The 26,368-nt window shown below is 36.2% G+C and overlaps 1 protein-coding gene across 4 annotated transcripts in view; it reads right to left on the bottom strand.

Moving 5' to 3' along the window:
* LOC103666389 (argonaute RISC catalytic component 3) overlaps window positions 1–26,368 on the bottom strand; it is a 114,462-nt gene that overhangs the window by 10,863 nt on the left and 77,231 nt on the right. For all 4 annotated transcript variants that reach the window (XM_008694400.2, XM_040619254.1, XM_040619253.1 and 1 more), the window contains 10 exons: window positions 25,073–25,160; window positions 24,801–24,948; window positions 24,263–24,382; window positions 21,474–21,596; window positions 21,010–21,143; window positions 18,018–18,202; window positions 8,374–8,533; window positions 6,798–6,888; window positions 2,072–2,266; window positions 1,600–1,734 (listed from right to left, as the gene is read on the bottom strand). In XM_008694400.2, the coding sequence (XP_008692622.1) occupies window positions 1,600–1,734; window positions 2,072–2,266; window positions 6,798–6,888; window positions 8,374–8,533; window positions 18,018–18,202; window positions 21,010–21,143; window positions 21,474–21,596; window positions 24,263–24,382; window positions 24,801–24,948; window positions 25,073–25,160 (1,379 nt within the window). The remainder of the gene's footprint in view (window positions 1–1,599; window positions 1,735–2,071; window positions 2,267–6,797; window positions 6,889–8,373; window positions 8,534–18,017; window positions 18,203–21,009; window positions 21,144–21,473; window positions 21,597–24,262; window positions 24,383–24,800; window positions 24,949–25,072; window positions 25,161–26,368) is intronic.

Raw genomic sequence — 26,368 nt, 5'->3', positions numbered from 1 at the left:
CACCAAGTACAAAGCAAAAATAGTTCATAATCAACTAAATTATGCTTATTCTTAATATATAAATCAAATTAACACATATAAATCAAATTAACACATATAAAAAGTTTTTCTCTACTTACAGAAGGAGCAGAATGGGTTCATAGCACAGCTCCACCAGTTTCTAATTGTGCTATCTAGGGCACGGTACTTTACCTCTCTGTGCCTGATTCCTCATTTATAATTATCTCTCATCTATCAGTAGTAGTATTTAGAACAAAGATGAAAGAGATGTAGACAAATGAAGGACTAGCATGACTAAACATCAGATGTTAGTAATCATTAAATCTAACTTAGGTTTTCCTAGTCCTACTTTTGAAGAAATATTTGGTTTTCTAGGTACAAAAATGTACCTAGTAATTTGGGGTCAAACACCTTTAACAACCAGGAGACCATAATAAAAAACTCTCACTACTGTTATTAGAGAGGTGCTATAGGACAGTGATAATAAGTACTCTGGAGCCAGGCTGCCTGACCTGAGTCCAAGCTCTACCAATTACTAGCTTTATAACCCTGTTCTTTAACCTCATATGCCCCAGTTTCCGCCTGTGGAAAATGACAATAACAGTAAATACCTCATGACGTTGCGAAGATTAAATGAGTTATATTTATGACACATACCTAGAACAATGTCTGCTATTATTATTTCTCTTCCTCTATTATTTTTCTTTTTTCTTTTCCTCTATTATGACCACCATCACCACCTCTCTACAGCTACTAGCCAACCATTATTGAGTGCTTAGTATGTGCCAAGCACCATTTTGGATCATTACATAATTTAATTTACTTAATCCTTTTAACAATCCAATAAAGGAAAATATTAGTATCACCCGAACCTTGTTGGGAAGGAAACAGGCACAGAGATGTTAGGTTACTTTCCTGAAGTTACACGGAAAGTGTAAACAAAGACTAAATATATACCAAAGCAAAGATACACTCCTGTCTCTCTGTCTTTTCTGTGGAACCCTTTCCCCAAGGAGACACCAATACTTGCAATCCTCAGATTTTTCTGCTCCAAGGTTTGAAAGATGGGGGGCAAGATTGCTACTTGCTTATACTGCATGCAGACAAGATGACAAATTTCCCTAGGTATTTACCCCTCCTTCTCTAATCTTAAAAAAAAAAAATCTGTGAATTTTAAAAGAAGCATTATTTAAAAGTTGGTTTGCATCAATTTCTACTAATCATTCTAGAAAGTCCCCAGCTTTTAAAAAAACTAATTTTTACAAGATATTTAAAAAAATAAATGCACCTTTTCCCCTCTGAACATTTAAGACATACAGGAATTGAAAGAACATTTTTAAAACTATGAATTTCTTCACAATAACAAAAAGCATTAACGGGATTTTGAACACTTAGTGTTCACTTAGTGTTAACAGAAATTCTAGGAAGTTAAAAAGTAACAACCTATTTTGATGCTTCTCTACTCATAATGTGGTATGCTGAGATCTGCTACTATACCCTGGAACCTCTGCTGTTGGCAGAGAGCCTTTGTTTAGTGCTCTATGATCTATATGAGATAAGCCTGTTTTATAATAGTATTACAACAGATGTTAAGATTACCCTTTCTGTCCTATCAGCACAAAATAATCGAGTGTGATGTCTCTTCTGAACTACAATGTAGGTTATTCCAGGTTGATAGTCTTTCTCCAAACTGATGCAGGCTTCTCGAATTGCTAGTAGTTCATAATATAATACCTAGACGAGATGAAATGGAAAGATTTGATATAGTCAGCTGTTCTCTTATACATACTTCAAAGTAAGGTCATGATTTAGTTTTAGGATTTCTTAATCTTATCATTTTACAGCTAAGTATAATCTCTAATCCATTTTAACTATTACCAGAGCATGATCTTAGCAATCAAGGCTTACAAATCCATTGTAAACATTTTAGAAGAGATAATCTAAGGAAGTATCAAATTTTGACTTTGGGAATTCTCAACCTAATTAAGACTTCTAACTTCAGAACTAGATACCATATTATAAACACAGTATCTGATTTGACCATAGTATAATGAAATCGCAGGCAACCAACCTGCCTAAACTGGCCCTCTGAAACACCATCCCGATAAAAGATGATACGAGTAGGTTTGAACCGAGTTGACTTATAAAACTGAATGAGAAGTTCTCGAACCATGGAGGCCAAGTCCTGGATGATCTCCTGTCGGGGTCTCTGAACTCTTACTGTGGCACAGTATCTGCTTGGGTGGGCGTCCATACTACCTACAACCTAGGTTGGAAAAAGTAAAGAAAAACAGAAATTAAGACCATCAAAACTACATCAATATGAATTTTACCACAAAAAAAATGAAAAAAAGGACATGGATTTCATTTAAATTTGTACCTTATTATAACCTTATTATTTATTTTGAGAGTAATCTCGAGGTCATGAGTTCAAAACCCACATCGGGTGTAGAGATTACTTAAAAATAAAATCTTAAAAAAAATAACAGGGGCGCCTGAGTGGCTCAGTCGGTTAAGCGTCTGCCTTCAGCTTAGGTCATGATCCCAGGGTCCTGGGATCAAGCCCCGCATTGGGCTCCCTGCTCCACAGGGAGACTGCTTCTCCTTCCTCCTTGCTCCTGCTCTCTCTCCCTGCTCCTGCTCTCTCTCTTGCTCTCTCTCATATAAATAAAATCTTAAAAAAAAAAAAACCAACCAATAAACTATATTCCCGTAAGTAGGCTGCACTTTACATTTTAAAAAAAATCTGTTTTTATTTTTAAACTCTATGGCCAAAGTGGGGCTCAAACTCGTGACCCTGAGATCGTCACATGCTCTACTGGCAAAGCCAGCCAGGCGCCCCTGTACTTTACACTTAATAAGATTCTAAGTTATAGATGTTGATGGTATATTTAAAGATTAGTAAGAAAAGAAAAGAGATAGGAAGACATTCATAAGGAGAATAAGAAAAAGGAGGTAAGAGGACCCATTCAAACCCTGAATTTCTCTTTATATCTTTTATACTTTAGCAAACCACCCCAGAAGCCATACTTAAGACTCTGAAACATCATCTTCGAACTGTTAAGCTTCGTAAACTTTAAAAGATTTTTTCCTTTCTTACTGCAACATCCTAGACCAGAGGCTTGAATCCACAGTCCCTCTTATTGCATTGTGTTCGTGTTCTGCATCCAGTCCTTAAAGATGTTAATCTTGGTTCTGAGAGTAGCTATCTTAATTTTCTCTGTGTGTGTACTGTTTAATATTATTACGTGTTTGGAGTAAAGGAAGCTTCGAAGCATGAACTAAAAATTCACCTTGACTACAGTTGCTCACAGACCTACTGGAGAATGGTCTCTGGAACCCAAATATCTTTACAGTGTCTATACACCACTTTGATCAGACCCAAGGCTGAGACCAGGTGGACGCTCTGCCCCCAGTTTCTCTTTCTTCCAGGGTAGTATTTATACTAGTACTTCAAAAGTGGAAGTCTGCACCCCATGCTCACTGTAGCATTATTTACAGTAGCCAAAATGTGGAAACAATCTATGTGTCCACCAATGGATGAATGGATAAAAAAAATGTGGCATATATACACAGTGGAATATTATTCAGTTACAAAAAGAATGAAATCTTGCCATTTGTACAAACATGGATGGACCTTGAGGGCATTATGCTAAGTGAAAAAAGTCAGACAGATAGACAAAGACAAATACCATATGACCTCACTTATATGTGGAATAAAACAAAACACAACAAAACAAAAACAACCGAGCTCACAGATACAGTGAACGAAATGGTAGTTGCCAGAGGCAGGAGTGGGTGATGGATGAAATGGGGAAGGGGGTCGAAAGGTACAAACTTCCAGTTAAAAAATAAATTATGTCATTGAGATGTACTGTATAGTATGCAGTATAATGACTATCATTAATAAAACTGTACTGAATATTTGAAAATTGCTAATAGTAAATCTTAAAAGTTCTCATCACAAGAAAAAATATTTTGTAATTATGTATGGTGACAGATGTTAATTAGATATATTACGGTCATCTTTTAAAAATATATACATATATTGAATCATTATGCTGCACACCTAAAACTAATATATGTCAGTTAAACCTCAATTAAAAATAAATAAAAATAGTACTTCAAAAGAGTACTTAACTTCCTGTCAGTAATTTAATGACTTATTTTTTTTTTTAAGATTTTATTTATTTATTTGACAAAGAGAGAGACAGCCAGCGAGAGAGGGAACACAAGCAGGGGGAGTGGGAGAGGAAGAAGCAGGCTCCCAGCAGAGGAGCCCGATGCGGGACTCGATCCCAGAACGCCGGGATCACGCCCTGAGCCGAAGGCAGACGCTTAACGACTGAGCCACCCAGGCGCCCCAATTTAATGACTTATTACTTGAAACCAAAATATGGAAAATTCTTATATTTCTCTTCTGTGTTAGGTCAGACTAGAAAATAATCAAGAGTTTTTTTAAAAAAATGAACCAGAACTTGCCTACCACGTACATGGGATTGTATCTGCTTTTTCTTTATCTTCTATAGGTTAAAAAAAAAAAAAAAAAAAAAAAGGAACTCTAGCCGTTTCTTTCCTCTGCATGGTATCTCACTACTAAAAAAATAAATCTATACCCCTCTGATGGCACAAACAGCCAAACAAAAGCTTACTGGCCTCACAATCTGCTATGCTACACTCCAATTTCCTACATTTCTCAACATTCTCAAAACACACCAGGTTTTTGCAATCTAAATTTTAACTTATATTGCTATTAAATATCTATTAAACTATGTGGCATTTATTACTTAGATTTGTTTTTCACACTGGTCTTTAAGTTCTTGGGAATAAAGCCATAGAGCAAAAAGAATCAATTAATAAATTCTATTTAATGATAAAAGAAAGTGGGTATTTGTTAGAAATGGATTTAGTAGAAAAGGACGATGACTACCCAGAAGTCCAACAGTCCAACTATGCTAAAACTTTCTTGGAAAACAGACCGCAAAATAGCAAATCCAAAGTCTTTTGAATTTCTTCTTTGAAAAAATAATTCCTTTTTCTATAAGAACATTTTTATGAATATCAGAAGTGGCTCCATAGTACCTCTAGGACATCTGAAATGACAATTCATGTGTAACTATAAGAATAAAAAGCAACAGAATTTTTTTTTAAAAGACTTTATTTTTCAAAAGATTTTATTTATTTGAGAGAGAAAGAGAGAGAGAACAAACACAAGCAGGGGGAGAGGGAAAGGGAGAAGCAGATTCCTTGCCGAGCAGGGAGCTCAACACAGACCTCAATCCTAAGACTCTGGGATCACGACCTGAGCTGAAGGTAGATACTTAACCAACTGAGCCATCCAGGCACCCCAAATATTTATTTATTTAAGAAAGAAAAGAGAGAGAGCTCAAGTGGGCATGTGCATGAGTAGGGGGAGGGGTAGAGGGAGAGAATCTCCAAGCAGACTCCCCCCTGAGTGCGGAGCCCTACTCAGGGCTCTATCTCAGGACCCATGAGATCATGACCTGAGAAGAAACCAAGAGTCGGATGCTCAACCAACTGAGCCACCCAGGTGCCCCAAGCAATATAATTTCCTCCACTAATGAAAATAGCTTGGGAATCTTAGGTGAAAATTTTAACATTACTATCATTTTTATGGATAAATAAAATGTACCAGATTGTTAAAACTTAAAATTTATGTAAAGATTGTAATGGGTGACAGAAAAAATATGTAAAAAGTTTACAGTTTAATTTCTGAAATTTATCAAGTATGCTTAAAATATGTTGACATTTAAAAAATGTTGGCATTTTTAAAAAAGCAAGCAATTTCAAGTTGGGTAAAAAAATTATCTGGCTTTCTGAAGTTTGTAAGAAATACACTTAGGGGCGCCTGGGTGGCTCAGTCCATTAAGTGGCTGACTCCTGGTTTCAGCTCAGGTCACAATCTGTGGGTCATGAGATTGAGCCCCTCGATGGGCTCCACGCTCAGTGTGGAGTCTGCTTGAGATTCTTTTCCCCTCCCTGCTTGACATTCTTTTCCTCCTCTCCTTCTCCTCTCCCTGCTCATGTGCTCTCTCTCTCTCTAAAATAAATGAATAAAATCTTAAAAAAAAAAAAACACTTAAAAGAACTTACACAGAAACTTTACCAAACATAGAGGTGGGCAAAGATATAAAAGGCAAATGTTAAAAGGAGGAGTGGCAGTATTAAGATTTTTTTTTTTATTTGAGAGAGAGAGAGAGAGAGAGAGAAAGTACAAGCACAACCTCCCGCTGAGCAGGGAGTCCAAATGGGGCTCAACCCCAGGACCCCAGGACCATGACCTGAGCTGAAGGCAGACGCTTCACCAACTGAGCCACCCTGGTGCCCGGAGTGGCAGTATTAAAACAAAGAATTACGGTGAAAAAGTATTAGATTGGACAAAGGTAGAAGATATTTTACACTGGAAAAAAATGTAATCTACCAAGCTTTTATGCAATTCATCTTTCTGTAACAAAGACGCTACTGAAATACCTAAACTCTTGGAACAAAAACTAACTGAAAATATATAATCATAGGCCAAATAGATAAAGTAGGAAACAAAAGACTTGAGTAATACAATTAATAAGCTTCATTTAATAAATATATATGTAACTTGTAGCCCCCGAACCAGAGAATGATCATTCTTTTAAAAAATCCAAAGAATATTTGAAAGTTGATTCTACATATATATATTTATAAAAGTTGGTTTCAAAGACAGTGTCACTAAAATTCAAAAAGCTGAAACCAAAATGATCATTTAAACTTTAGACAAGATAAACCTGCCTAATGATACTTACAGCAGCAATCGAAGGCTTCTTCCCATCACCAGCTGGTGGATGAGTGACATCTGCTCCCAAAAAGATCACTGGTTGCTGGAACACAGAAGGTCTTAAACACATTTTTTAAAAGAGTTAGATAATTCATTTTTTTCATTATGCATCTGTTTATACTACTGCAACACAACTGCAAGCTGCTGACACAGCACAGAGACAGCCTCAAAGGCCTGAACTACTGCTTTAGTCTCTTGATTCATGAATTCCTAACTCAATGAAGTAAAAGCTTTCACAAGTCTATCAAATGTCTTAATTCAGAGCAATTTTCTGCTTTAAGCAGTGGTGCTGGTGGTTGTAAAGGGATAGCATTCCTCATAATAGGCATAAAATGATAAACTTCCTCATTTTTTTTTTTAAAGATTTTATTTATTTATTTGACAGAGAGAAAGACAGCCAGCGAGAGAGGAAACACAAGCAGGGGGGAGTGGGAGAGGAAGAAGCAGGCTCATAGCGGAAGAGCCTGATGTGGGGCTTGATCCCACAACGCCGGGATCATGCCCTGAGCCGAAGGCAGACGCTTAACCGCTGTGCCACCCAGGTGCCCCAAACTTCCTCATATTAATCCACCAGCTTGTACCAATCTTTCTGTAATCCACTTACATTTAAACTATGTAATCTCTCAATGAGAAAAAGAATCATTAAACTTTACACTGAAAAGGATCATGGGAACCTACTGCTCTCCCTCCCCTGGCCAAAAGTATAAATTTGAGAATGTATTAAAGTAGCTAGCTATTCATCTGATTTAAAAAACTATATCCTTTAAGATTCAAGTGACTGTCTCTCAGTTTGTAGCCTTGGTGATAAAATTCTGTATCCATCTCATTTATGAATCTCTTCTATTTAAACAGGAACAGGAAGTAGAGGAAAAACAGGAAAAAAAGGGATTTTGTGTTAAATACACGAGTCTATCCTTATTCTAACGCTTACTTGTGGTGCACACTGGTCAAAATATTTAACTTTTTAAAGCCCTAGTTCCTTCAACTACTAAAAGGAAACCTATTGTCCAATTCTTCAAATAACAACCTCTTCCCCAGCACCTGTTTCTATCATTATGTCACACTTGCTAAGAGCTCTTAGACATGAAGGAGATTCAACAGTAAAACCTATTGTCCCACTGACTGCAGCAGGGATTGATATGGCTTACTTACCTGATGTACTTAATTCATATGTCCCACCCAAGACCCTCCCTTCTTTTCTTACTTGCTAGGTGAGCGAGCAGCCTCACTCAGGTTGAAGATGACGATCAAATAATGAGAAACTTTGTTAAGAGGAGCTCTCCAGAGAAATAAATAAAGCTCTCAATAGTTTCTAGCTAGGCAGGAGGTTCTCTGCATATACTAAATAAAAATGGAGGTGGGAGGAGATGTTCACGAGGGATTCGCTTAATCTTGCCTGAAATTCTTTTCTAAAATGTTTACTTATCCTCCATAGCAAGAATCATCAAGACTGTCTCTTACACTAATCTTAGATATGGCAATATACAGAAAAATTAGGATATGGAAAATAATTAAAATTTAATTAAGTGATTAGCTTATCTTACCTTTGATGAGGTACAAGAATATTATTGATCCCTCCGAGTTTAACATTTATCTTTAGGCACAGGTTTGAGAGAGTTTGAGGAGATGTTTTTATTACATTCTTGACTTGGACACACTGCGTGGCCATACCCAAAAGTGTATCTCCTACACGTTTCACTTCCGCTATGGAACAAATGCAAATACCTCTAGTTAGAAAAAAGGTCAAACTTTATTGAAAATTAAGCTACGATATTTCCCCCCTTGAAATACACCATCATATTACAGGACACTAAAAATTGTAACAATACTAAAATAATGCTGTTAAAATTTAAAGTATACTGCCTTGAAGATCAGCTTAACATTTAGTGATAATTTTCCCAGTTGTTTTATTCTTTAGATATGAAAGTATATTTTTGTCATCATAAAAACAGCATAGCTATAATAACCGGAAAACCAGAAACAAAAATACACATAATCCCTTGTTAGCATTTTATTGCAATTTCTTCCAGTAATTTTCTCATTTATATTATTTTAATGCAATTATACGCATAGTATACTTATAACTTTCAATCTTATTTTCCAACTTCTAATTTAAAAATATAGTCTTTACAGTGTACAGAATAAAAGGCCCCTATAACTTTCCTCCTCTTTGCCATTATAACTACCATAAAGAGTTCAGTATACATACCTTTTTTCTTATAAAACACATGGAAAACATTTTAAAACCAAAGCTGCATTCTATTTTGCAAATTGTCATTTTCACTCAATAATACAGTATGTTCTGAATCTTAATATGTAAGTTGCTCTTATTCGTAGCAATAGCAGTTAGTCTGTTTTTAAATGCCATTTTAGCTAACCAGTCATACACTGATAGATTTTAAGCCTGTTCCAGGTTTTCATTGTTTTTTTTTGTTTTGTTTTAAGATTTTATTTATTTGACAAAGAAAGCGAGAGATGGAAAACAAGCAAGGGGAGTGGGAGAGGGACAAGCAGGCTTCCCACTGAGCAGGGAGTCCGATGTGGGGCTCAATCCCAGGATCCCGGGATCATGACCTGAGTCGAAGGCAGACGCTTAACTGACTGAGCCACCCAGGTGCCCCCAGGTTTTCATTATTTCAAACAATGCTACAAATAATATCCTTGTATACTTATTTTTGTTTGGTTATATAACTATAGCTTTAGGATAAATTTCTAAAGTAGAATTCAGGGACCAGAGGTATATATATTTAATGTTTTTGTAGATACTGACAAATTGCCCTCCAGAAAGGTTTGTTCATTCATTCATTCAACAAATATTTAATATGCACCTAATACATGCTAGTACTGTGTGAGGCTCTAAATATACAATGTCTCTGAAGAAGATATACAAATGGTTAATAGGCACATGAGAAGATGCTCCACATCACTAATTAAGAAATGGAAATCAAAACCACAAGGAGATACCACTTCACACCCATTAGGATGGTTATTATCAAAACGAAAAAACAAAAGAAAATAAGTGTTGCTAGGATACGGAAACACTGGAACCTTTGTACATTACTGGTAGGAATGCAAAATGGTGCAGCTGCTGTAAAAAAAAATAGATACAGTTGACTTGAACAGCACCATCAATTAACTGAATCTAAAAGACATTTATAAAATACTTCATTCAATAATAGCAAGAACACACATTCTTCTCAAACTTACATGGAATATTCATCAAGATAGACCACATTATGGTCCAAAAACATACCTTAACAAATTTAAAAGAACAGAAATCATACAGAGTATGGTCTCAGACCACAATGGAATTAAACTAGAAATCAATAATAGAAAGACAGATGGGAAATCCCAATATATTTGTATATTAACATAATTCTGTGTAACATATGGATCAAAGAAGTCTTGAGAAATTTAACAATATTTTGAACTAAATGGAAATGGAACACAATTTATCAAAATTTTGTAGGATACAGGGTGCCTGGCTGACTTGGTAGAGCATGTGACTCTTGATCTCAGGGTCATGAGTTTGAGCCCCATGTTGGGTGTAGAGCTTACTTAAGAAAACAATTTTTTTGTGTGTGTGTGGGGGATGCAGTGAAAGCAGGGCTTAGAAGGAAATTTATGGTATTGAATTCACTATATTAGAAAAGAAGAAAGATCTAAAATCAATAATCTATGTTTTTACCTTAGGAAAATAGAGAAAGAAAAACAGACCTGGAACAAGCAAAAGGAAAGAAATACTAATAATCAGCAGAAGTCAATGAAACAGAAAATAAGAAATCAATAATCAATGAAACCAAAAAGTTGGTTATTTGAAAATATCATCGAAATTGATAAACATCCAGCCAGACTAAGGGAAAAAAAAATAGACGATATGAATTACTAATATTAGAAGTGAAAAAAAGGTCATCACTATTGGTCCCATGGGCATTTAAAGGATAATAAAAGAATATTATGAACGATAGGCCCACAAATTTGATAACTTATATGAAGTGGAACAATTCCTTGAATGACACTACCAAAACTCACAAAGAAGAAATAGAAAGTCTGAATGGGCCTGTTTCTTTTGAAGAAATTGAATCAGGGGTGCCTGAGTGGCTCAGTTGGGGAGGTGGCTGACTCTTGATCTCAGCTCAGGTCTTGATCTCAGGGTCATGAGTTCAAGCTCCATGTTTTTACTGAATTATTGAATCAATAATTTTTTAATCAATAATTAAGAACCTTCCAAAAAGAGAATACCAGGCCCAGATGGTTTCACTGATGAATTCTCCCAAGCATTTAAATAAGAAATGATACCAAATTCTCTACAATAACTTCTAGAAAACAGAAGCAGAGGGAATATTTTCTAACTTATTTTGAGGCCAACATTACCCTAATACCAAAACCAGATATACACATTACAAGAAAGGAAAGCTACAGGTTGATATCTTTAATAAACATACATGTAAAAATCCTCAACGTATTAGCAAATTGAATCCAACAACGTATAGTAATTATACACCATGACCAAGTGGGATTTAGCATGTGAAAATCAATTAATGCAACTGATCACATTAAGTGTCTAAGAAAGAAAAATCATGATCATATTGGTAGATACAAAGAAAGCATCTGACAAACTCCATCATGCATTCATGATAAAAACTCTCAGCAAAGTAGGATTAGAGGGGATCTTCCCCAACTCGGTAAAAAAAAAAAAAAAAAGTACAAAAAACCTATAGCTAACATCATTCATACTGCTGAGAAACTAGATTCTTTCCCCTTAAAATCAGGAAGAATGCAAGGATGTCTCCTCTCCCCACTCCTATTCAACATCATACTGTTTTTTTTTTTTTTTTTTAACATCATACTGTTAACTCCTAGCTAACAAAAGGAAAAGGACCTAAAAGTATACAGACTGGGAAGGAAGAAACAAAACTGTTCACAGAGTACATGACTGTCTAGGTAGAAAAATCCAAAAGAATTTTTTTTTTTTAAAGATTTTATTTATTTATTTGACAGAGAGACAGCCAGCAAGAGAGGGAACACAGGCAGGGGGAGTGGGACAGGAAGAAGCAGGCTTCCAGCAGAGGAGCCTGATGTGGGGCTCGATCCCAGGACTCCGGGATCACGCCCTGAACCAAAGGCAGACGCTTAACAACTGAGCCACCCAGGTGCCCCTCCAAAAGAATTTTTAAAAAGCCTCCTGGAACTAGAAACTACATGATACATGGAACTAGTAAGGGTTGCATGATACAAAGTAAATATACAAAAGTCAACTGCTTTCCTAAATACCAAAAATAAACAACTGGAATTTAAAATGAAAAACACAGTACCATTTATATTAGTACCAAAAGAAAAAAAAAAGACATACTTAGGTATAAATCTAACAAAATGTGTACAGGATCTATAAAAAACTAGAAAACTTTGATAGAAGAAATCAAAGAAGCTCTAAACAGAGAGACAGTCCACCTTCAAGCACAGGAATATTTAACATTGTTAAGATGTCAATTCTTCCCAGCCTGACTGATAGATTCAATGTAAAGCCAATAAAAATCTCAGCAAGTTATCTTGTGGATATTGCAAAATCGTTCCAAAGTTTACATAGAGAGGCAAAAGACCTAGAATAGCTAACACAATAGTGAAGAACAAAGTCAGAGAACTGACACTACCTGATGTCAAGACTTACTAGAAAGCCACATTAATCAAGAGAGTGTAGTATTAGCAAATTAACAGACATACAGACCAATCGAACAAAATAAAGAACCCAGAAACAGACTCACACAAATACAGTTAATTAATCTTTGACAAAGTAGCAAAGGCAATTTAATGGAGAAAGACAGCCTCTCAACAAATGGTACTGGAAAAAGCAGCCACATGCAAAAAAATGAATTTAGACACAGACCTTACATCTTTCACAAAAATTAACATCTTCCACAAAAATTAACTCAAAATGGGTTATAAACCTGTATGTAAAAACAAAACTATAAAACCACCAGAAAGTAATACAGAAGAAAACTCAGGTGACCTTGGGTTTGGCAATGAGTTTCTAATTATAACCCCCAAAACAAGATCTGTGAAAGAAAAAATTAATGAGTTGGACTTAAAGATGTTTGGTCTTTATTTTTTTTTTAAAGATTTATTTATTTATTTATTTGACATAGAGACGGCCAGCGAGAGAGGGAACACAAGCAGGGGGAGTGGGAGAGGAAGAAGCAGGCTCCCATCGGAGAAGCCTGATGTGGGGCTCGATCCCAGAATGCCGGGATCACGCCCTGAGCCGAAGGCAGACGCTTAACGACTGAGCCACCCAGGCGCCCCAGATGTTTGGTCTTTATTAACATCAGAAACTGTTAAGAGAATGAAAAGACAGGCCACAGACTGGGAGAAAATATATGCAAAATACATATATGATAAAGAACTTGAAACCAAAATATGCAAAGAACTCTTAAAACTGAAAAATAAGAAAACTCCCCCAACGTAAAAGTGGGCAAAAGTCTGGAATAGGCACTTTACTAAAGAAGAAATACAGACAGCAAATAAGAATATGAAAAGATGCTCAACATTTTGAGTCATTAGGGAATTGCAAATTAAAACAAGATACACCATACACTTATCAGAATGGCTGAAATCCAAAAATCTGATAATACCAAACGTTGACGAGGATGCAGTACGACAGGGAACACTCATTTGTTACTGGTGGGAATACAAAATGGTACAGAAATTTTTAAAAAGTTTAATTATTTAAGTAATCTCTACACCCCATGTGGGGCTTGAACTCACAACCCAGGGATCAAGAGTCTCATGCTCTTCTGACTGAGCCAGCCAGGCGTGCTGGTACAGCCATTTTGGAAGAAAATTTGGCAGTCTTACCATTTGATGAAGCATTTGAGCTCCTGCTTATTTACTAAAGTCAGTTGGAAACTTATGCCTACCCAAAAACCTATATATGAATGTTTATAGCAGCAGTACTCATAATTGCCAAAAACTGGAAGCAAGGTAAAAAAATAGGTGAATGGATAACAAACTGTGGTACAACCATACAATGGAATATTAGCAGTAAAAAGAAAATGACTTATCAAGTCACGAAAAGACATGGAGGAACCTTAAATGCATTGCTAAGTGAAAGAAGCCAATTAGAAAAAGGTACATACTGTATGACTCCAACTCTACAACATCTTAGAAAAAGCAAAACTGTAGAGACATAAAAAGGCGAGGGGTTGTCAGGGTTTTGAGAGAGGGAGGGAGGGATGAATAGGTGGAGCACAGGGGATTTTTAGAGCAGTGAAACTATCCTTTATGATACTGTACATACATGATGTTATACATTTATCAAAACCCACAGATCTGTACAACACAAAGAGTGAATCTTAATGTATACTGTGGACAACATAATAATTTATCAGTACTGGTTCATTAAGCGAACCACACAATACAAGATGTTAGTAACACGGAAAACTGTGGGCAGGAGAAGGGGTAAGCATGTAGGAACTCTATGCGATCAGCTTAATTTTTCTGTAAATCTAAAACTTTTATTTTTTAAAGATTTTATTTATTTATTTGACACCAGAGGGAGAGAGAGCACAAGCAGGGGGAGCAGAGGAAGAGGGAGAAGCAGGCACCCCGCCGAGCATGGAGCCCCATGCAGGGCTTGATCCCAGGACCCTGGGATCATGACCTGAGCCGAAAGCAGACACTTAACTGACTGAGCCACCCAGGCACCCCAATCTAAAACTTTTAAAAAATAAAATTGAGTAACTAAAAAAAATCACTCTGGAAGCAGTGCAGAGAATGGACTGAAAAAGAACTACAGGAAATGCAGGCAAGAACACCAGTTTGGAGGCTATGGTAATACCAGCTTTCACACCCATGAACAGAGTATGAGAGTCTCTATTTATTTGCCAAAATGGGTATTATGATTGTTAGTAAAAACTAACTTATTCTAGGAGGGCCTGGGTGGTTCAGTCAGTTAAGCGTCAGACTCTTGATTTCGGCTCACGTCATAATCTCAGGGTTGTGAGATTGAGTCCCGCATCTAGCTCCACGCTGGGTGTGGAGCCTGCTTAAGATTCTCTCTCTCCCTCTACCCCTCATCCTGGCACGTGTGTGTGCTCTCTTTAAAGAAAACAAAAAACAACAACAAAAACAACTTAGTCTAGTTCATATTAGCTTAAAGACTAATGAGGTTAAGCACCCTTTTAAAAAAAGATTGATTGATTGATTGATTGATTGATTGGGGGGGGGGGGAGAAGCAGGCTCCCTGCTGAGCAGGGAGCCCAATGTGGGGTTTGATCCCAGAATCCTGGGGCGAAGGCAGACGCTTAACCAACTGAGCCACCCAGGTGCCTCTAAACATCTTTTCATAAGATAATGGACCATTTGTTTTTCTGTTTTATGTCATTGTCTATTTTTCAGTTGAGTTGTTTGTCCTTTCCTTACTGATTTACAAATTCTTTGAGTTTAAAACCTTCTGTATTTTATCACAGCTTTAAAAACATCTTTTGAATTTTATAACTATCATTATAATCGGTATAACTATCAGTATAACTATCATATAATCACTGTATACTATTTCATCAACATACTGTAACTTACTATTGTTTAAAACCAGTTAATAGATTTTTAATATCACAGATACCATTAATGAAAATTTGTACATACAGATTTTTCTCCATTATGAATTCTTTCCGTTGAACACCTTTCTGTAATTGGAAATACTAAATCACAGACTAAAAACACATTTATACTTTTGATAAAAAGGATATTATCAATTAATTCTGCTGGGGTGCTTGCGTGGCTGAGTAAGTTAAGCACCAGACTCTTAATTTTGGCTCAGGTCATGATCTCACAGTCATGAGATCGAGCCCCCACACTGGGCTCCACAATCAGCACGGAGTCTGGCTTGAGATTTCTTCTTCTCCCTCCTCCCACCCGGCTTGTGTGCATGTGCATTCTCTCTCAAATAAATAAAATCACAAAAAAAATTTTATATTGGGGCGCCTGGGTGGCTCAGTTAAGCATCTGACTTTGGCTCAGGTCATGATCCCAGAGTCCTGGGATCAAGCCCCGCATTAGGCTCCTTACTCAGTAGGGAGCTTGCTTCTCCCTCTACCTCTGCATGCTGCTCCCCCTGCTTGTGCTTTCTCTTTCTCTGTCAAATAAATAAAATATTAAAAAGAATATTGCCATCAGCAATATATTAAAATTCTAGATTCACTGCATCCTCACAAGGGCTAAATATTATAATATTTAAATACATTTGCTAATTTAGTAACATAAAATTTTTCCTCTTATTTCCTTGAAGTTTCTTTACCTATTAGTGAAAACCAACACTTTCTATATATTTACTGATTTTGTTTTTCCTTGAGAAATTTTGGTTCATATTCTTTGCTCGTTAATCTAAAACAATGTAAGGATTTTTTCTTCGATCACAATAATAGATCTATACAGATATTTTAATGATAAACTAGCCCTTTGTTGTCTGCATTTGCTGCAAATATTTTTTAGATTCTACTGGTTTTTATTTATTTATTTATTTATTTATTTATTTATTTATTTTCCTTTCAATTTTAGTTATATATTTGTGACATACAGAAAACTGAATTTTTATGCAATAAATCTAACAATTTTCTTTTGTGAACTATTCGATCATTTCTAAACTTAAATGATTATACTCCGTTCAGTAGATTGGAAATTATGCTTTGTTTGTATTTTATTACAATTCAATGATTTATGTTTAACTTATTAATCTCACTAAACTTTGTTTACAAAAGTAATAGCTACCATTTATTGAGTATTCACTATATAACAGGTGCTATTCTAGGCCCTGCTTATATATGTGAATTTATTTCATCCTTACAACTACCCTCTATAGGTTAGTTATTTTTAGTTTCTTTCTCTTTCTTTCTTTTCTTCCTTTTTCTTTCTTTCTTTCTTTTCTTTCTTTCTTTCTCTTTAAAAATTTTATTTATTTGACAGAGAGAGAGAGACGGCAAGAGAGGGAACACAAGCAGGGGGAGTGGGAAAGGGAGAAGCAGGCTCCCTGCTGAGCAGGGAACCTGATAATGGGGCTCAATCCCAGACCCTGGGATCATGACCTGAGGTGAAGGCAGACGCTTAAGGACTGAGCCACCCAGGCGCCCCATTATCCCAATTTCAAAGATGAGAAAACTAAAGCCTAGTGTGGTTAAGTAATTCAGCTAGATCATACAGTTAGTATATCTGGCAGAACTTGGGTCTTAAGCGGAATTGTCTGACTCCAGAGCCTATGCTTTTCCCCCCCACCCTCAAAGATTTATTTATTTGAGAGAGAGAGTACAATAGTGAGAACAGGTGAGGGGGAGAGGGAGAGAGAGAATCTCAGGCAGACTTCTTGCTGAGACCAGAGCCCAACACGTGGCTCAATCCCATGACCCTGAGATCATAACAAGAGCCGGATGCTTAACTGAGTGCTTTTAACCACATTATATTGATACTCAAGTTATCTTAATGCCATTAAAAAAAAAAGATTTTATTTATTTATTTGAGAGAGAGAGACAGAGATAGTGAGAGAGAGCATGAGCACAGGGAGGAGCAGAGGGAGGAGAAGCAGAGAGAGAGGGAAAAGCAGGCTCCCCGCTGAGCAGGGAGCCTGAGGCTGATATGGGGCTCAATTCTAGGACCCTGAGATCATGACCAGAGCCGAAGGCAGACGCTTAACCGACTGAGCCATCCAGGTGCCCCTCTTAATGCAATTTTAAAGAAATAATTCTTTCTTTAACCACTGTTTTGTGACGCCGCCTTTACTAAAATTCTTTGCACAGGGTCTCTTCTTGGACTATTTAATTTGCTCTACTGATTTGTCTTTTTAAAGTAACCACACATGGTTTTAAATACTGTAGCTATTAAAATATGTTTTAATGTTTCAAAGTTTTAGGATATGTTTTAGCAAAATTCTTTTTTTTTTTTTTTTTAAAGATTTTATTTATTTATTCGACAGAGAGAGACAGCCAGCGAGAGAGGGAACACAAGCAGGGGGAGTGGGAGAGGAAGAAGCAGGCTCATAGCGGAGGAGCCTGATGTGGGGCTCGATCCCATAATGCGGGGATCACGCCCTGAGCCGAAGGCAGACGCTTAACCGCTGTGCCACCCAGGCGCCCCATGTTTTAGCAAAATTCTTAAAAGGAATACCAAGGACTTGAGGAAAAATGCAATCTTAAGATATTCTTACCATACACTGGCGTCTTTCCTGGCAGGATGACGATAATGAGCTGTAGCCCAGAGTAGGTGTTCTTGAGATGCCGGAACATGGGCTCCACGCTGTCTGCCCCCTGCGCATATTTGCAGAAGCAAGGCTGGCCCTGGATGGGCATCCCTGCATCTTTAGAAATCTTACGCAGCTGGTCCGTGAAACCCCTAGGAAGAGAAATCACTAAAACTAAATCCTTTTTCTAGTCATCCTCACCTACAAAGTGGCCACACCTACAAAGTGGAATGGAAAGTTTGAGAAGTGAATGGAGAATGAAGCAAAGATTTATGTGATCCATATATGAAGAGGTCACTGAGACTACTGATATGAAAGGCGGTGGTGGGTCAGTAATCTATTGTGCAAACTAGGAACACTGTTATATAATTATGTGGCATTCTGTAGTTTACAAAGGGCATTAGTAATAGATTAGTATGCTGGTTAAGGGTTCAGTTCCAGAGTTAGCATGACAGGTTTCAATCCTAGTTTTGTTACTTAGTAGCAGTGAAATTGTAGACAAAATTTTTCTCTCATCTGTAAGACGATTACTTCCATTTTAGGGTTGGTGTCAATATTAAATGACATAATACATGAACTTAGCAACACTGCCCAAGACATGGTAAGAGCTTCATAAATTTAATCTACTGTACATTTTCTAATTTGATCATGATGACATTCATAAGAAGCTGGTAGGTGAGGTATTATTCCCATTTTATAGATCAGGAAACAGTTTCAGGGACATTAAGTATCTGACCAATATCAAATGGTTAGATAAATGGTAGAGTCAGAAGTATGATCTAGTCCAGAATTTCCTTCCACAATATTATGTATCTGAAACTAGGATGGCAGGAAAGACTATATTCTCAGAAAAGATTACCAAAAAAAATATGAAGACCACATTTAAAAACAAATGAGGCAGGCAGCACTTCAATGTACTTTTAGCCACACTAAAAACAACAGAAGACTAATCATTCCATATTTAAACAAAATTCTTCATTTAGCCTAAGATGAGTGAGTAATGACATCATGACTGAACAATCACTTTACTTCTTTTTAAAACAAATAAGGTCCTAAGTCAAGGATCTGAGTTATCTTTGCTCAAAAACACTCATTCCCTGAGAGATGAAGTTTGTAGGAATCCCCTTCTCCTTTTCCTTATTAGTGTTTAATTCAAGAAGTATGAAGTTGGATATTTTCAGTCAGCGTGAATAAGAACCACAAACTGAAAGATTATGAAAATTCTATCAAGCCATAAATACAAATGTAAAATGAAAAGAATAACTCTAAGCTTGAAAAACAATTGGAGATATTTTCTTAAGCCTCTTGGAGCTCAAGTAAGATGATCATAGCATTGTAGTAAACCGTCCTTATGACATTTTATTTGAAAACGGGGATAAAAACTCTGGAGAAAAATGTGTATTAAGTGAACCTTAAGATATACATTTAGAAATTTGGAGCTAATAAAAAAAAGTGAACAGAATTAAATAGAAAAAGTTTATTTCTCATATGAAGAAGGTAAGGCTAATTCTGAATTGGCCTGGTTGGTAAATTGGCCTCTGTATCTTTCAAGAACTATTCATTATGGGCATACTTTATAGGATCTCTTAGTGGAGATTTAGACAATAATCATTTTCTTAAGAAAATTAGATTTTAGAGGAGAGATAAATTTACACAAATAATCACAGTACAATTGTATTTTATGCAGAAAGTGACAAGAGCAAATAGAGAAGACAGTGATAAACTAGTATGTTTAGAGTTAAGACAGATTATTTCCAGCATCACAAATCACAGAAGATTGGGTATTATTTAGAGAAGTAGGGATAGGAAGGAGGATTTTCAGTAAAGAGCAGTATGATTGGAAAGAGAAAAAAAAAGAAACACCAGAGACAGAGGGAACACAATGCTTCAGTTTCTTTGTCCAGATTATAGGAAAATGGAGCAGGGGCTTAAGAGGCAAGTGAAAGATTTTCAATGTCCTACTGATTTTTATTGTTATTCTTTGTTAAGAGAAGCCTGAAAGTTTTTTTGGGGGGGAGTAGTCACAAGTGGAGGCAGTACTTATATTTCATGACAGCATGGCTCCTCAAATAAGAATGACAGCAGAAGCCTTTGCGACTGCCAAAGTCTCAAAGACTTGAGGGTCCCAAGGAGAGGAGACAGAGAAGAGAAGCCCAAGTGATAAAAAGGAACCAGAAAGGCAAGAATGGAGAGAATGTTAAGAAAGTAGTCAACTGTATTTAATGATGCACAAATTCTGAGAAAAATAATGGCTGAGGAAAGACCATTAGAATTGATAAGCACAAAGATGTTGGAGATCTTGCAGACACTAGTTTCAGCAGAGCACGAGGATTTCAGAGGGTGAGAAAACAGAAGCCTGCAAGCCTGAAATAAGTTAGGTAAATTGAAAATTGACAAATTTTTTGTTTGTTTCAAATTTCAACAGAAGATTACTGAGCACTTACATGCTGAGGAAAAGAATCTGGAGAACAGGGAAAGTGGTGGAGATGGAGGCCAAATTTTCGGAAGTAAAGAAGTGAAAATGAAGAGTTAAGTCACTCTTTCAAGGAGCTCAATTGAGACATAAGGACCTTCTTTAATCCTCACCCAAGAGATAGGTATTGTTCTCTCTAAAAAGGTAAAACACTGAAGCATAATGAAATTAAATAAATTATTCATGGTAATAAAGCTAGGAATTGGCAAGGCTGGGAATAAACCTATTTGCCATCAAAAGCCAATGAGGCTCCTATACCACATGAGCTAGACTGTTAGGATGCCTAGAAGAATGAATCAATGACTTTACTAAAAAATTCAGAAATCTCCATCAAACTATTGAGAAGAAACATTTTCAAATGTTCAGTGATTACATATATTCCATATTGAGGCAACACTGGTTAGAACATTAGCTGAGTAGTTTAAAGTTGAAACACAAAATTGAAACACAAAAAGTTCTCCAAACCAAACTAATGACATGCCTTACTTCAGTATTTCTTCTCTGCACTGCCTCTGTGTGGCAAAACAAGCTATAGCCCACATTTTTATCTCAACTCCTGTGTGAAATTGCTTCCCCCGCATGTCCCATACTCCATGGCTTGGTGTTGCTACTGTCCGATTCTACAGAAAAAGGAGAAAGAGAAATAAGGCAAAAAAGAAGAAACACTTAACATAAAATGTATTTCATTGAGCTGAAAAGAAAAATATTTCAAATTACTGAACTGATAAATACCTGATAATCTACATATAATACACTGCTCTAAATCAATATTACTTATATTTTTTTTTGTACAAACCAAAAATTCTAAACTCAAGCAAAGATGCCTTGAAACAAAGAAGTATTGTTGGAGCAAAAAAAACCACTTTCCAAAACTCAGACTTAGCTAGGATGCTCTTCTCTTTATATAGAAACTGTATGTTTATAATTAAAAAACTATCAAGAGGTTTTACCCGTCCTCCATACTGTAGCATAGGTGCTGGAAGTACACGTCCGGTTACGTGAGCCATTTCATCCCGAACCTTAAATTGAAACTCCTGAACAAATGGATCTGTTTCATAATTTGCACTTCTTACCTAGCAGAAAAAAATTCATAGTTACTTTCAGAATTTCCCCCAACCCCCTGCTTCATTCATTAGAAACCTCCACTTTCTTTTCTTCACTGTGTCCACAATGTTTTGGATCTAGTCAATGATGCCCTAACTATAGGACAGGGAATCTTAACCTGGGATGACAGATCATGAATGGACTGTAGGAAGTTTGTGAACCTTTTGGTAATTTACAGAAATTTAAATGTATCAGGTTGAATAATAAGAAATTTCAACTATTTACAATCCATGAAGATGCCAATTTTATATGATTCAACCTAATGCATTTTGGAGAGGGTGGCCGAAAGATTACAAGAGAAGAGAATTCCTGACCCAAAAAATGTTAAGAACTTCTAATTAGAAGATCCAGACATATATTATTAAAATTTATTTTACAGAGTTTGATAGCAGATATTGATGATCTTAAGGCTTTTTTTTCTAATTACTTGATCTACAACTTATATAAAATTACTTGAATATTTTCAGATAAAAAGTGCCATATTATAAAATTTACTTAATGTGATACATTTCAGACAGATAAAAAAGCCAAAATGATACAGATGATAATTTTTACCTAATATATCTGTAGTTATAAAGATAAACAATTTTTTAATTTAAATTTTGTTAGTTAACATACAGTGCAATACTGGTTGATAAAGAATTTATTTTGGGATGCCTGGGTGGCTCAGTCGCTTAAGCGTTTGCCTTCGGCTCAGGTCATGATCCCAGGGTCCTGGGATCGAGTCCCACATCGGGCTCCTTGCTTGGCGGGGAGCCTGCTTCTCCCTCTGCCTGCTGCTCCCCTCTGCTTGTGCTCTCTCTCGCGCTCTGACAAATAAATAGATAAAATCTTCAAAAAAAAAAAAAAAAAAAAAAAGAACTTATTTTAATTCAGTATAGACCTGGACCTCAGAATATAATTCATGTTTATAGTATGCTATAGTAACTGCGTTTTTCAAAACATATTTACTTGGTCTCAGAGTAAAAGTCAAATGAGGTTACAAAATGAAGGTGGTGCTCAAGTGTTTGACAATCCATTAAAAAAAACTATAATCTAAATATGTAAAAAGAATCTTCCCACAATAAGCAGGAATGGTTGTTTTCTAAGGTTAGGCATTAACGATTCTTTAAGCTTAAACGCCTTTCATTTCTGGTGTGTTTTAGTGTATCTTCATAGGGAGTTACAAAGAGTAACAACTACTCTAAATAAAAACTTGCTGCGTGATATGCTTGGTGTTTAAGTTTTGTAGTTAATTTCCACAGTAACTATAAAAGAAGGTCTTTTATAATCTTTACAGAGGATAAATCTAAAACTTAGTAAAGTTAAATGACTGGCCTAAAAAGCATCTAGCCAAGCAAGTGACACAGAATCTGAAACCATGTATGTCCTGCTTCTGGAGTTCCCACTCTACATCACTGCACTAGTCTTCTGGGTGCTATGATTGTAATAACATAATAGTAACAGTAAGTAAGCGCAGAAGATAGACTTTGGACCCAGAGTTGTTAGAATTCCAAAGCCTGTGCTTTTAGCCATGGTAGGATATTATTTCTTCAGAAGAAAAGTTATAATAAATGAGTTAGAAGTAGAGATAGTAGAGAGGTTTAGCCTCTTAAAGGGTTTAAAATTATGTTGTAATAGATCAGAAAAAAATCCATGATGAAAACCAACCCATATTCTCCTAATTAAATATCATGTAATAACTTTTATTTACTCTTTATAAAACCATACGGGGAAAAAGGCTTTTTCCCTGTAATTGACTTATAGAATAAAAGGGCCGGTTCTGTAACCCTTTTACAACAATCTTCACTATTACCCAAAGTAATATTCCTATTTCTAGATTTCTTTCTCTTCACTTGCACAATACAAATGGTATTCAAAAAGAGAGTAAGATAAGATCCAGGTGGCTTTTATTTTTCATTATGCCTTATTCTACCAGTTTTATAAAGTGGTACTGATACTCTTCCTTCCTATCCATTTAGAACAATGATACAGCTCAGAGACCCTACATGATTGGAGCAATCTCGTATTTCTTTATTCATCCTATTTAGTCACCAATCAGATACTGGGGGCTAAGCAATCCTACTGAGGGTTAAGACTCACTATTGCTAGTCATAATACGTTAACTTTTCTTCCTTTTCCCTTTCTCTTTTAGGCAGGAGGTAATCAAGTTCCAGTTCACTAAACTGAAACATTGGTTCTGAGAGCATCTGCTCTGGATCTAATTAAAGAGCTTTGGGTTAAATTAGAAGGATCTAATCCTTTTCATAGAACCCATTAAGGTTTACCCCCAGAACACCACTGGATGACTTCCATGATCCCTCCCATTAATCCCCATGATTAACTTTGATAGTCTGTGAAATGGTAATAATGTATGAGCTGATAAGGACATGGCTCTTTAGCAGTAGCTCATCCTAACTTTTTTTTTTTTTAAGATTGTATTTATTGATTTGGCAGAGAGAGAGAACATGAATGGGGGGAGTGGTGGAGAGAGAGGGAGAAGGAGACTCCTTGCTGGGCAGGGAGCCTGACTCAGGGCTCCATCCCAGGACTGTGATCCTGACCTGAGCTAAAGGCAGATGCTTGGCAGACTGAGCCACCCAGGAGCCCCCATCCTAACATGTTTTTATTTCCATTTCTAGGGTCAAGTACTAACCAATCTGCTAATTTCCTCTTGTCTATCTGGTGCAGATCTTGCTGTTGCTTTGATCATAGTGGAAGTCTGATTGTCTGTTAGCTTCTTGATACACCGTTGCCCTGCCACGATATTACATACCTACAAACAGAAAAAAGTTTTGTACTAGATGTATTTATCTTTTTTTAACTCTCATTGCCAATTACATGCAAAATTAAAATTTTAAGATCTACTTCACTAAACTGCTTCTTCTTAATATCATGTTAAGTAAAAAAGTAGTAAACAATACTGCTTTACAGTATGATTATAACAGGGTGAAATGTACACTGGATAAAAAGGCTGAAAAGAACTGTACCAAAATGTTAACAGTTGTTACTTTACAGTGGTAGGATTGTGGATGAAATTTTCCATATTCTTTCATTATTAAAATTTTAAAATAAAATTTAAAAACAGTTCAATCTCCAAAACAAATGTGAGAGCATGAAGTAAATTATACGCCATAAAAAATCCAAAAGAATAATGAACAAGAGTATATTAACAAACAGCCTAAACACATTACTTCTAGTGGCAGGTAGGTATGTTTCTGTTCCTGCCCCACTTGCAGACAAGGAAGGTGTGGGTACTTCAGCTGAAGAGTATACTTTTCTCTGAAATACTGTGCTACTGTTCTCTCCACAGTTTGGCCGTTTTCTAACTGTAAAGGAAAGCTGAAAAAAAAAAGTACACATTAACAACTCTCATCTCATTATGGTGAGCAAAATTCCCAACCCACTAACTAGAGCAAGCTGCCTCACATCAATCTCTGCTCTGACAAACACCAGCTTTTCTTACGTTTGATGACTGGCAGGCCTTCTTGTTACATTACAAACACGGTATTTCCGTCTCATTGTTCCACAATGAGTCACTTCAACCTTCAGACCTGTTCCCAACAAGAAAAACTGAGGTTATAAAATGTCACATGTCGAATATTTATTAAACCTGTTCACTACTATACAAACTCAAATTCTAAACAGACAGAAAATCTGTGATACAGGCAATGTGATATTAATAAAGGATTTTATAAATAACATTACTAGTAAGGATTAGTAAGGATTACAATCATGACAGATCTAACTCCAAACATTTTTTCCCTATCCTATCAAGTTCTACACATTAAAAAACACAATCATAAAATTTACAAAGCCTATAGAACAAGGGGCAAGGTTCTCCATTAATTGAAAAAAAAAAAACCCTGTTTATAATAAATTTAGGTATTTATGCTGGGAGAAGGAAGGAGGAAATGAAAGAGGAGTTGTAATAATTCTCAACACAGTCTATAATTTTCAAAGTATGTGATATTTGAATAGCCCAGTCATCACACAGTGACTGAAGATTAGAATTTCATGAATCTCAAGAAGGAAGTCCTTCAAAGATTTTTAAAGCAGGAAGAAAAAAATTCCAGGCACTTCTAACAGAAGCAGAATGACAATTTATTTGAAGTATAAGATAGTGACACAGCTTTCTTACTACTGTCTATCAGAAATCAAATGCAACCAAAACAATTCTTAGAGCAGGTGATCCCTACCTTCTTATGGAATCACTGACCCCTTTGAGAATCTGATAGAGGCAATAAACTCTCAGAAAACTGCATATACACATAATTTAGCATATGATTTTAGATGTTCCTGGATCCTTGCAGTCCATCTATGGACCATAGGAGTTTGAAGATCCCTGGCCTGCTTTAGAAAGTGAAACAATGGTCTTTTAAACCACTGGTGAAATTTTCTGGGATTAATTTTCTCAAGCAGTGCTGTCCAACAGAACTTTCTGAGATGATGGAATGTTCTATATCTGTGCTAATCACTAGCAATATGTGTTATGGAGCACATTAAATGTGGCTAGTGTGACTAAGAAAGTGAAAATTTATTTTAATTTAATTAATTTAAATAGCTACATGTGGCTGGTACTACTGTATTTGCCAGTGCAATCCTGGAGCTACCTAGAGAAGAGTTAACAAACTGACACAGTGGCCACTGCTTATAGATAAGCAACTCTATTACTATGGCCTAGACTCCTAAGGCAGAAAATCTAGAAAGGGGTAGATGAAGGACAGCTTTTAGTTTCCTGATAGTATCTATGGTATTACTT

The sequence above is a fragment of the Ursus maritimus genome, unplaced genomic scaffold (genome assembly GCF_017311325.1).
Source record: "Ursus maritimus isolate PB19 unplaced genomic scaffold, ASM1731132v1 scaffold_32, whole genome shotgun sequence".
Taxonomy (NCBI): Eukaryota; Metazoa; Chordata; class Mammalia; order Carnivora; family Ursidae; genus Ursus; species Ursus maritimus.
The sequence above is the reverse complement of the archived record's forward strand: the minus strand, read 5'-3'. Positions and strand labels throughout refer to the sequence as shown.